The sequence below is a fragment of the Scomber scombrus genome, chromosome 9 (genome assembly GCF_963691925.1).
Source record: "Scomber scombrus chromosome 9, fScoSco1.1, whole genome shotgun sequence".
Lineage (NCBI taxonomy): Eukaryota > Metazoa > Chordata > Actinopteri > Scombriformes > Scombridae > Scomber > Scomber scombrus.
The window spans coordinates 6,959,237-6,972,221 of NC_084978.1; the positions used below are offsets into that span (position 1 = coordinate 6,959,237).

At 39.7% G+C, this 12,985-nt stretch overlaps 1 protein-coding gene across 3 annotated transcripts in view; it reads left to right on the forward strand.

Moving 5' to 3' along the window:
* LOC133985822 (LIM and calponin homology domains-containing protein 1-like) overlaps positions 1-12,985 on the forward strand; it is a 95,467-nt gene that overhangs the window by 64,727 nt on the left and 17,755 nt on the right. For all 3 annotated transcript variants that reach the window (XM_062425536.1, XM_062425537.1, XM_062425538.1), the window contains 3 exons: positions 5,364-5,622; positions 9,647-10,042; positions 11,306-11,341. In XM_062425536.1, coding sequence (XP_062281520.1) covers positions 5,364-5,622; positions 9,647-10,042; positions 11,306-11,341 — 691 coding nt within the window. The remainder of the gene's footprint in view (positions 1-5,363; positions 5,623-9,646; positions 10,043-11,305; positions 11,342-12,985) is intronic.

Sequence of the window (12,985 nt, forward strand, 5' to 3'; positions counted from 1 at the left end):
AGACTCCACCAAGATGACATCTTAGACAGACACATTAGATTCATTTGTCCTAATGGAAACATGGAAAACTTCTGACTTGTGTGATGAAATAAGTGGTAAGACGGCTACACAGATACAGATCAGGGATTAAGAAGCGCAATTTCATGTTGTAATTTGCAGTTAAGATATCAGATCTGTGTTCCTTTTTATAGAGGATAAAATTGACACAGTTATAGCTGTGGTTTAAACAATGTGAGACATTGAATCCCGGCCTGCTCAGTTGTAGCTGTTTTAAAATCAGATAAATGCTTATCATAGACATTTTAAGATATACTAAGACAACACCCCCCCCCCCTTTTACTTTCACTCATTCAGTACATAACTATCCCTCCTCCTTTTAGACAAGTAACAGGGTGATAAATAATTAAATTCTCCTCCTCTTGATCTTTTATTCCTCCTCATTTTCTGCTCAGATTTTTCCAATACTTTCCAAAATTGCATATAACCGCATTTCTGTTTTATTGCACAGTAATTGAATCTATGTCTGCATCTGCGTGGGTCTATTTATATACACTATATGAACAATCGGGAGCCTTAGCCACTGTGCTTGTCGAGGCTCGCCATTCATACTATATGTGACACCTTTCCAGTCCTGCCATTGACATCAACACAAAGGTGTCTCTGTGCTTCAGTGTTTGAGCCCGTTGTCCTGGACTACGGCTGTTTTGATGGCGCTCTCTTGAAGTGTGGTGCGAGATGGTGAGTGACAGCACTTACAGAGAGATGAAGCGGTGTGATGTAGCGTGTGACACAAAGAAGAGAAAGAGAGGGAAGTGCGGTTGTTTGAATGATGGCTCGCACCGGGGGTTTTTGATCTGACACTTGGCAGATCTGTCAGGGATCACTGGATAACAGAAACTGATATGGTTTCAGTTTAAGAACAAAGGACACATCCCCATCTTTATCATAATGAAACTCAGACTCGATACTTGGAATGCAAACTCATCAAATGAAGTTTACGAAATGTGACTTCCTGAGATGATATATCCTGGCAATAAGATTTTTGAGTTTTCCAGGAATTTGTTTTCAGATTTCAAGTACTGTACAAGGAAATCCTTGTATGATTCATTTTTTACCTCCCTCATCCACTATTTCATGAGTCTATTATATATCAGTTGTCATGACACCAGGCTCATGTTATCTGTGAGGAGTCTCCCAGCCAACTTTCCATAAAGGCTGCGCAGTAACGGTGCCAGATAGGTATTTCTCACTTTGATTTCTAACCCTTCTTCTCTAGATTCACCTGCCAAATTAAGTTTATCTTCAGTTTGTTTTTAGGGTGGTTGTTTCAGTGTTTGCTGTGAGATTCAAAAGCCAGTAGACTCTTCAGGTATTAACAAACACACAGAGCCACACTGGTGGATATAATAAAGAATTAGACACTAAAACTGAACATAAGGATTAAATTATATGCATTTTATCTCTGCACATTGCTGTGTCTTTCACTCTATGATAACTTTATTTTCACAGAAGTGTTAAGACATAATAGGTTTTTCAAGCATAAACTGCAAACAGCTGTGAAGGTTTTTGTTCTACTTTGTGCTGAAGTTAAATATGGGTTGGCCGCATACAGTAAATACTTTTTAATGCCACGCTGACCATATGCTGCCATTGAAAGCTGTTGATTGCGACACTTGTGTTTGAATGTCACCCTTTTATATTTTAATGACAGCCTATAAAAGGTTACGGCAGCCATCGCAGAGCGTAATGCGTGTTTCATCTCTGAACTGCATGTGGGAAAACACGGAGCAAAAACCAAGCATCCTGTCTGACTGTGTTTTTGTTTTGAGGGAAGTGCAAAGGAAACTGCCATCTCCGAAGCTGCTGTCACCAAGAATCAAGCTATCCAAAAATGTAGTTGTTGTTTTGGAAGGTTATGTTAAACTTTTTGGGGAAATGAGAAGGGAAAAAATACACTTCTGTTAAAAAAAACCAAGCAATTAACCGTATTGTTTGGTCATGTATTTTCTCATCCTTGCAGATAAGCAGCCATAGGTTTTTAAATAAAAGATTAACGCTTGTTAAACAGTCACATTTTTGCACTTTGATGGTTATGTAATAAATCCATAAAAGGACAGAAAGACACCACTTTCACCTCCTACATTAGCCTTAATTGACTAGAATGTAAAGCTGTCAAAAGACACTGTTTTACCCCCTCTAATTCATGTGATGCAAGTGTTATCACCACCATCCCTCCACCCTATATATATCCCTATATATATATATATATATATATATATATATATATATTCATAACCCACAGCTGATTAGTCATATTGTCAAGCTGCTTCTATTCCCATACACCCACCTTTCATCAAAAGCAGCAAGCTCAGTCGTTTTAAAATTAAGAAACTAATTACTAACCGATGAAAATAAGGCAGGTTGGAGAAATGGGCTTAGCAAAGAACTAAATGGCCGCATGTAATAAAAAAAATATCCTGGAATGCTTTGAACATTACAGATTGATGATATAGTGCAACATAAGATTGTCTGAAGTTGGAATTTCCTTTGGGTATTTTCTGGATTTATTACTGTCAGATCCACTTTGCGGTTCAGGCACATTTTAGGAGGATAAAGATGTTAGTCAGAGGCCACAATCTACACATGTGGTTCAATAGTTTTATAGAAATCTGCATGTCTGATCAGATTTTGCACATCCACTATTCTGGTTATCATAATATAAACAGTTCAGATCAGGCCCCGGGAGGCACAGACAAGATTAGCGGATAACAATGCAGCTTTCATCCAATCACAGAGCACTTTGAGTTCACCCAGAACAGAAGCATCCATTTATTAACATTCACCGAAATTGTGCTCTGCCATTTTCTTCCCTGCTCTGACCTTAAGTCCTTTCTCTATTCATCTCCGCAGATTGACTTCACCCTGACAGTAATTAAGGGGGACGAGTTTAATTCAATCTCTTGGAGAAATGTAATATTGGTAATGCTCTTTTGTTTGAGCCAAGTTTTGTAGATAGATACAGTGTTGATAAATGAGTCACTTTGTGCTTCTGGTGCTCCTACAGTACAGCCTGTCCTTCTCTTTTTTTTGCAGGACAACACCCATTGCTAGTTAACGGTTGCTTGTAAGAATAAACTGAGTAATGTCCTTAAGATAATTTCCTTTTTCTGTTAAAAAAGAAATCCCTGAAGTCCAGCAGATACAGATCTGTGAAGGGTTGTAACACCACTTCACAGCTACATGCCTTCATGCTCTGATCCAAGTTGCTGCTGATATCCAACTGTTCTTATCTGTTCAGGGATTTCTCAGTGTGGTGAAAACCAGCACATGTGACTCATTGCAGAGTTTTTCTGTTCATCCTGCTTAAAAAGATCTGTGTCAAATAATTGAGAAAAAAAAGTATTAATACAATCCCAGAAAGTGTCATCACTTATTTCACTTTATTACTATTAGAAAATTTGTGGGGCGTGACTATCACTCTGCATTTGTAAGTCTGTTCCATCTTTTCAGTTATTTAACAAGACTCTATGGCTTTTATGTTTCCTGTAGCATGATGTTGATGATTATTGATGTAAATAGTTTTCTGTGAAGCCCTGGTACAGTATGGCACTGAACCATGATGAACGTTCCCCTCAAGCTTCAGTGTTACCATATGTGCAAAGAGAGGAGATCGCCCCACGAAGACATATGTTGTTCCTTAAAGACTTGAATACTGGAGTCACTCATGTTTCCAATTGATGGGTTAAGAGTCATAATTGAACCATTCATTTTTGGAAGTGTAGATACCTCAAGGCCTCTTCTGGACCTTGATCTGTCAATCTGTTTCAGACCACATAAAAATGAAGAAGTTTATTGATAGAAGAAGAGGTTTTCACAAGTTCAAAATGTGACGTGTGTTTCCAGTGGGAGCTGCGGCTGCATCCACATGTATCAGTTCAAAACTTAAGGTTTGGATCTGTTTGAAATGGGTCGTAGATTGAGTACACACATATATTCAGGGAGGGGGGATTCCAGTAGCACATGTGCTGAACATCTTGGAGAGGAATTTTTGGAGACCTTGAGTGAAGTAAGACTGAAGGTATCTATTACCTGCTGTCGTACATATTGCCTTTGGGCTATTAGCAAAAAACATCTAAATGAAGGTGACACAACACTGGAAATGTAGTGAGGAATTTAAGACGCCAAGCAGGGAAAGTCCTTGAGCAATGCACGTCTGCAAAGCCAGGTGTTGCCACTGACATTAAAGAGCTCACAGTGTGTTTAAAAAATGATACAGGCAGACACAGTGGCATGCTAAGTGAATTCTTCCGAATTGTAGGCTAGAATTTAGGCAGCAGAAGCTGCACAATACAAATTTAGTGATGATTTATGCGTCTTGCTTTGTTTCATAAAAAACAGCCCATCAAGCTGCTCTGTGTTGATTTATGCTCAGCCGCTGGAATGCACTGTATATAATAATACTGAAACAGAAACTGTAATGTTTTGTAGGCCTATATGATGTAATAGGAAAGATTTTTACAGATTTGAAGTGATATTTATTGCAGAGATTGGCAATCCGGGTTAGCCGCCGTGAGATTCCTCAGTCAAGTGTCTCTCTCTCCAATTTATTTTTGGATTTATTCTCTGTGTCTATCTCACCCTCCCTTTCTGTCTATCTCTCTCTCACTCTGACTCAGCAATCTGGGTGCTTCTTGCTTTCTGGGATATTTAAAGGGCAATCACAGTTCATTTTAATACACAGTATCAATCAGAAGGTAACAGAACATATTTGACATGAGACATTGTTGTTACTTAGACTGCTTAATAGCAAGTAATAGCATGTTAAATGAGAAAATTGAGGGGTGTATAGAATTGCAAACAAAATTGTGTTTAAATAACCTTTGTAATAATAACTGTAACACAAAGATATAATGCCACACCTTTGAGTTACTTTGTTTTACAGTCATCAGAGTGTTCTTATAGACTTAAAGAAATGGAAATCAAGTACATCCAGTCACTTCACTATAATGATGACTTGCCTCCTCAATTATATTTAAAAGTAATTGCAAGCACTAAGCATTTATTTAATGTCTCCTATCAAAGAATGACAAGAAAATTACCTCCTTTCAGTTGTAAAAAGTTCATCCCTCATCACATTTCTAAATCACAAAAAAGTCTCCTCAATTATACAATTTTTTTTTTTTTAAATGGCTGATTTTTTCTCTAAAGAGAGTAAATATTGTATTGCTAATTGTGGAATTGAGTTTTTGGAAGTTCAACTATGACCAAATCAGCTGCAGGATGATTTTCCTGTGATGCCCTTATAGTAAAAAGTCCATGAAACTAACAAATATCTTCATTAACATTTCATCTCCTCTTAACAGGCCGCGGCAGTGACTCAGAGTCCGACGGCGCCCCCCACCGGAAGATGCCAGACGTCCGTAAAGACGACATGTTGGCGCGGCGGACCTCAGTCAGCGAGCCCCGGACCGCCATGCCTTTTAACCAGTACCTGCCCAATAGGAGCAACCAGAGTGGATATTTGCCAAACCCGCTCCGCAAGAAGAAGAGCGACAAAGACGAGGGAGGACGCAAGAGCTGGAGTACAGCCACTTCACCTATAGGGGGAGACAGACCTTTCAGGTGAGTGTGGCTTGTGGCCTAATGAAAAACTTTTTTAAAAATGACAGAATTAAACAACGTAATGATCGAGCTTTTCTTGCCTATTTGGGTTACTCAAAAGGACATTTAAAAAAGGTGGTGATTGCTTTATAAAGTTTATCTGTTAACTGAACTGAACTCTGTACTAAGTCTGCAAATGCTTATACAATTAAATACTTAATCCCCTTTGCATAGAAAAATAGGACATTCTGCATAGGAGGCTTTAATCAGGGTTTTTTGAGCAATACATAATAAATGTATTGTAAATGTACCATTACATAATCCTGTTTTTGTTCTAAGAACATAAAGACCTTATTTCCTAAACAAAACAAGCCTTTATGTTAAGCTTTCCTCTGTGAATTTGTTGTAAACTTTGACACAGGCACATTTTATATCTGATGATATTTTTTTTTAAAGATGGGTGGTACCTCCAGTGCTGAGCCAGTCGAGGTCTTGAATGTTGCTGGTAGTTGTCAGGAGGAGGAGTGTAGTTGCGTAATAAATCTGGTTATTTGGGAATAGGGTGTACTACCATGACTTGAATGTTGCAACTTTATTTGGCAGAGAAATGTATTGTATTTCTGCTTTAGTTGAAAATGCAGTTTGATCAGAAGAAGTTTATTAAGTATGATCTAGCGTCCATCTGTTTCGTGTCTTTTAAATTTGCATGAGTAATTTTAAACACAAAGGACTTAAACATGGGTGGAGGTAGACAATAAACTGAGCGCACTGACTGGATGATAGATCTTGGGGGGGAAAAAACAAATCATATCTACTTTTATCGTTCAATACTGATATTGTAGTCCCCATCGACATCCTTGTGAGGTCATCTTGTGTTTATCCATTTTTGTCTCTTGTGTCAAAATGCAGATGTCTGGAATCAAACTTTTCAACTTTTGATTGTTTCTCTCTGTCCAGTTCTGTACATGTGGGAGTGGCTGATGGAGGCCAGATGTGTGTTTTCATTGGCTCGAACTCTGATTGAAGCGAACGTGTGAAATATGCCACACAGACAAAAATGAGGCAGATTTAAGTCTAACGGTCTTATTGGCATTTATTGGTTTGGCGAGTCATCATAAGAACGCCGGATTATCACAGATTTTCGTGAAGTGTTTTATCGTTATCTTGGCTCGCCCCATGTAGAAGTTTCAAAAATGTGCTTGCTAAGTGGATTCTTCGATGTGCTGTAATCAATCGTAGCATCAGTATGTGCAGCTTCAGTCGAGTATATAGTGTATAGAAGTGTGAGAAGTCTGACTGATATTAGTTTTTGAAGGCTGATATTTTCAAGGTTTTGACGTATCCTAACTTAACTGCATTGACATACAACATCAGGCGATTGAAGACATTTGTTTAAAAGCCATATTTATAATTTCTGCATGTTCTTAAACAGTACTGGGAGTGGGTGGATATACTGGACTGGATGTGCATCACATCACCAAGTGTGTGCTGCTAATTTGTCACTCATTTCTCCCCTTAACTTCATCCACCATGGTGTTTCAACAAGATTCATGTATTCATTGATTTTTCATTCATTGTTTTTTTTTTTCTCCTCCATCTCCTTCCTTTGCATTGTGTGCCATACCATTTTCCCCTCTTTCTGTCTTCTTCTACCTCTGTGAACCCACTCATCCCTCATTACATTCATGCTTGTTCCATGTCTCGTAACCGTCATGTCTTTGTTGCTCATTTTGCTCCGCCGTGATTACATCTTCCTTCCCTGTGTGATGCATGTAAATGGGTGATATAACAGTTTAAATGAGGTCCCTAGGATAGACACCCCACCTCCAGTGTCCCCCAGTCTGTACCCCGCCCTGCCCCTTGAACCCCAGACACAGATTGAGATGGAGAACCAGAGTAAAACGGACCAGGAGAAAGAGGAGTGGACTCCCTCCACACTTTGCATTGAGGTCCATGCGTCATGCTTGAGGAGGAGCAGTGAGCCTCTGCCCTATAGCCTCCCCGAATCCTATGCAGAGTCCTCCGGGGAGGCTGTAAATCACCTGAAGGTCACCTCAGCGGAAAGGTCTTTACCTTAGTTCATGTTTTTCTCAGTTCCCATAATAAGCAGCCAAATTCTCTTTTTCCATCCTTCCTCTAAATGAATCAAATCTTAAAGCTAATCGATCGGACTTACAGCATTTGCAATTTCTTGTTAATATTTTTCTGATTATAAATGTTTATTGCTTCTGGGTTTTTTTCATCTTCTCTTTAATAATAGCCATAAATTAAATGAGCAGCACAGGTTTTTACTTAGCTCAACATTTCTTCTGTTTAAGGCCCATTAAGTCCCAGGGACATGTAGATAAAACCTGTATGCTTTGAAATATCTGCCTCTGAGACTCCTGCCTGCACCACAGTACAGTCCTGGTGAATGGGACTGTATCTGTGCCACTTTTTGTTTCCAAAAACAATGTCTCAGTCATTTAGGATAATCCACCAACTTTACTTAGAAGAATTTTCACACCATCTGGTCCCTTTTCTCTTTGGCATTGCCACGGCCCGAGCATTGTTTCCATTACAGTTAACAAGTTACATGAAGGACATAATATCAGTGTACAGGGGCTTTATCAAGCAGGCGAGTCTGGGGCCACAACTTTTATACTTGGTGTCAGGTAGCAAGGGTGAGGATTATGAGCTATTATCTATTTTACAGTTCAGAAGTCCAGTGTGATTATAATGTTCTCACTCCAGTGTGAGTTTTAGCTCTCTGATGTTATTTTACAATCCAATCCAGCTTTATCCGGTGTTATTTCCTAGTCAAGCAGAGGTTTCATTCACAGTCCTGTTGGAGGGTTATTAGAGTCACACCCCCAGTTTCCCCCTCTTTTTTTCCGGCACATATTTTATGGCACTGATTGGATTGTCAGTGTTTCAAGGGGAGTGAAAAGAATCCTTAGTAGAATCGAAGTTGTTGTTGTTGTGATTTATAGCTTCATTCCTGCTTTAGTTGGTAACAGCTTCCATTTCCAAAAGATAACTTGAGACTGGAATTTGTGCATTTTAGTGCTGCCAGGAGTTAATGCTGTTAAGTGGTTGTATCACATCAGCATATCAGTGTTTTGAATTTTTAAGGAAATTGTGTGGTCAGAGCTGACTTTGAGTCCTGTGGTGGTGGTGGTGGTGGTGGTGGTGGTGGTGGTGGTGGTGGTGGTGGTGGTGGTGGTGTGTGTGTGTGTGTGTGTGTGTGTGTGTGTGTGTGTGTGTGTGTGTGTGTGTGTGTGTGTGTGTGTGTGTGTGTGTGTGTGTGTGTGTGTGTGTGTGTGTGTGTGTTAGCTGTTTATTGTGTTTCTTAGCTTGAATTGAAATGGAGAGTGAGGTATAACATTTTATAGGGGTGAATATTTATTTTATGTTTCACCACAGAGACAAAAATATGTAATTAATAGATAAACTGTGAATCTAGAAATTAAACAAGCTTGGACCAAGAAACACAATTGAGAAGCGTGTAGTTTCCAATAATATTGCAATAGGGCATTCCAGTCTACACTACTGTTGAACTCTTGGGGCAAAACTGTACATGTCTTAAAATACCAACCATACATAAACAGCACGCACACACAAAAATGTGTCTACACACACAAACACACTTGCAGGGAACATGTGGCCCACCCTAAGGATGTAAGGAAATGAGGCCTTTTTCCTTCCCTGACCCTGAGCAGGCTTGGACTGAATCTGGCTCTTTCACTGCCGGCAGCTGGCCAGTCTCTCCCTCCCTGCCATGCATTCTGGGAATTTACAGTCGAATAATAAGCCTCCCAGAAAGTAGCTGTTCATCACAGGATAACAAACAACAGAGTGTTCAGTGAATTTTGCTTTGGCTGTGTGACTCAAATTTGCTTTCCCGTCCAGTCTGCACTGAAGGGATTTGTGATGATGCTTTGCTATTTTCTCAGATTTATGTCCTCAAAAAAACCTTCATTTAGGCTCCTCCAGAGGAATGCTGTCTGATGATTTAGGATGATAACCAGGCAGCAATACGTTTAGTTTGCTCTGCTCTCTGCAGCACTCCAGCTCGCTCGTGCTCAGAGGAACTCTTCCACCATCCGTCGACCCTAGCGGCAAACGCCACAGCAGCATCTGTGGTCGCGACAAGCCCCGTCAACACACCTGGGAAACATCCACCTGTTCCAGAGAGAGAGAAGGCCGGGGCGAGGAAGGGTGACGTCGGCGCTCCATTACTCGCAGATGCAGAGCGAGATGATAAGCGGGCCCGTCGTGCGCTGACGCCACCCAAACACATCAGCATCCCGAGCCCATCCCACTTCCTTCCTGTGCCCGCTGCCGTGGCAACCGCTACAGCTGCACCGACGGATACAGGACGTCGGAAGGGAAGGGCGCTGAGTGAAAGTGACAACCTGCAAGGAGGGACATCTTGGTTGGACAGCAATCCTCCAGCAACGTGAGCCCCGTCTAGCAACTACACTACATTTAATGAATTTCTGCCGCGTTGAAATAAAAGCTACACAATTCAACGTTAAACTCAAGGGATCAACAGTTTTCACAAATCCTTTTTTTTTCGATAATGTATGTGACCTTGACCTCAGACGACAATGGATGACATCTAGCTAAAGATTGCATGACCTTATTAACATGCAAGTTGATATTGTTTGCCAAATAACAGTTGTTATTGTACACAGGATGCATGGAAACTCTGAAAAAACCTATTTTTTTTCTCATTTCCTTGCTTTTTTTCTGTTAAGAAATTTGGAGAATAATGAAGATGTCTGAGAATGTGGTAATATTAATTAACAGTGCATGGCCTTAGTTAACAATCTTTGACTTCTTAGGAGACTGAAGCTGAATTTAATTTAAACGAATTTGACCTACTTTTATATCTATGATAGTTCTTGCGCATATGTAACATACATTGGTTCAGCCAATGGTTTTGGCTTTAATGCAAACCACTGAATCACAGGCAGACATCTTTCTACAAAAAAAAAACATTTAAAAAAAGTAATCTTTCCAAACAATCTATCTGGTCTTGATTTAGTGAAGCTCTTAATTTAGTCTCCTTTTTTCTGTTGTGGTAAGCAACCACAGGCCACGCTCTCTCACACCCCTGTCACATCACAGAGGCAGCTCCATAAAAAAAAAAAAAGACTGTGCGAAGACCTTTTGTGGTTAAGGCCAAACCTACAAGTGGTGCTCACAGACAGAAAGAGAGCCACATCCTCTTGATGTTGCTCTCGTGCTGTCTAATAAAAGATGCATGTGCTTTAATTTAATAGTTATGTGTCAGCTTCATTATAAGATTGTTGCCATATGCATTTGTTTTATGCTGGCAGTGTTTTGGTTTGCAGTGCTGCAGTAAACTTCTCTTCTGCTCTGCCTTTGTTTTGGGTAAGACTGCCCTCTTGTGCTTGGTTTGAGGTGTATCATTAAAACCTAGGAACCGACAAATACATCTGTGCATACACATAAACCCACCAGGCACACTTGATTATTCATTAAACTATCCTTGAATATGTCGTCTGTTTAAACTGTCATGAACTAACTCATTGTCTGTTGTTATCACACAGTACACTACAGCTCACTAGCCAACTATCGAACATTTCATAGCAGCGTTTCGTTATTCACACGGATGAATGATGTCTCTCTCTGTTGAATGAACTTGTGTTCATTTGTGATTGTGTTCTCTCTCCACGCTCTCCGCCTTCTGTAGATTCAGCCACACAGATAGTGTGTCAGGTGACCCACAGTAAGTTGTCTTTTCACCACTCAGCTGCATGGCCGAGCTCCGCTGTGCACTACAACAAGCAAGTCATTTAATTACTCATTTGGTGTAACAATTATGCATGTGGGAAAATCTGCCAACAGAAAGACGTAATTGTTAAGACAATTCAAGAGAGTGTTCCAGCTGAAAAGGTTTATTCTTGTTTGTTGGCCTCACAGCCAATATAGAGTGCCAGTATCCATTATCTTAGACAAAATTAGAAGAGAACACTTTTTTGATATTGTAAAGGCCTTTAGACCCTCATGTGATACTGAAATCTTCTTAATTTCTTCAATTAGTTATTTCATGCAATTATTATTCATTTAAAAAATGCTCTGCACAGTGGAACTAATAGAACAAAACAAATACTGTACGTTAAGGCTGTAAATCGTCTTAACTTTACACAGACTGTGTATGTAGGTAAATGTGGTTAAGTACAGTCATTCACAGCCAGTGTATAGATCCAAAATAATCTTATGTAATCCAAGACATCTCTGTCAAGAAGTTAATTGGACACAGCTGTAGTTAACCAAATTAAGCAGATGTTTCCCCACTTGTATTACCTAATTTAACATTAAGTTAGATGACTTGTGATGATGGACATTTTTGGCAACATGCTCTTAACAATGTTAAATAATGTCCATCAATCCAAACACTGCCTCTGACCACTATACTAAAATCATTACATCTGAAATAAAAAAAAAAAAAAAAAAGTTTATAAGAAATCTAGCGGACGTGCATTCTTGTCTTTTTGACTCACTGCAGTCCAAAAGCGTCCGCAGTCGTGGCTGTGAGGAGGAATTAAACTGTGCTGCTCCGTCACGGCCTCATAGCTTCTGCCAGCTACTTTTTTAATGTAACATAACTTTAACCACCTTCACTTCACCCACCCCCCCTGTCCCTCAACCCTCTACATCCTGCAGATCAGGTATAAAATCACATCATGATAATCTCATTTGCTGCTTAAAGCTGATGCAAAAAGTGCAATTTTGTCTAAAGCAGGAGAGAGGATTCATAGAAAAGAAATGACTCAACTGCATGTTTGTTTAAAATGATTAATTTTAGAGGAGACTACAGTCCACAGATTAAACCTGCGGCTTTATTTTTATATCAAAGCTTTTTAGATGGTGTTACATGTCAGTCATCTCTTGGGTTGAAAACACTCTCCTGCTTTAAGTTTCTTTGGTCCAGCCAGTGACCAGCAGATGCTTTAAAACATTTGTAAGTGTGTGAGCAATGCAAGAAAATATTGTAATCTTCAACGTCACTTTCCCTTTTCCAACATGAATTTGTGTGTTGGAAATGCATCAATTTTCTCAGTGTCACTCACCAAAACAATATTTATACTAAACATCATCAGTAGGACTACTAATTCACGTGTGAATGTATTGACCACTCTACCACACAACACAGCTGAATGCTTCTAACTGTATGGCTGCACTTATAACTAGACGCTTTAACATTATCTACTGAACAATTATAATTTTCTATAACATCTCTGTGCCTTCTTGAAGGTGATACTGGTTGTTGCATCTCATGCGTGCACACATACTTACGCCAGAATGTCACTAAAAGCTTCCCATGTGCAGGTACCTGCTCCTGAGGCTGATATCTTCAAAGGCCCATCAA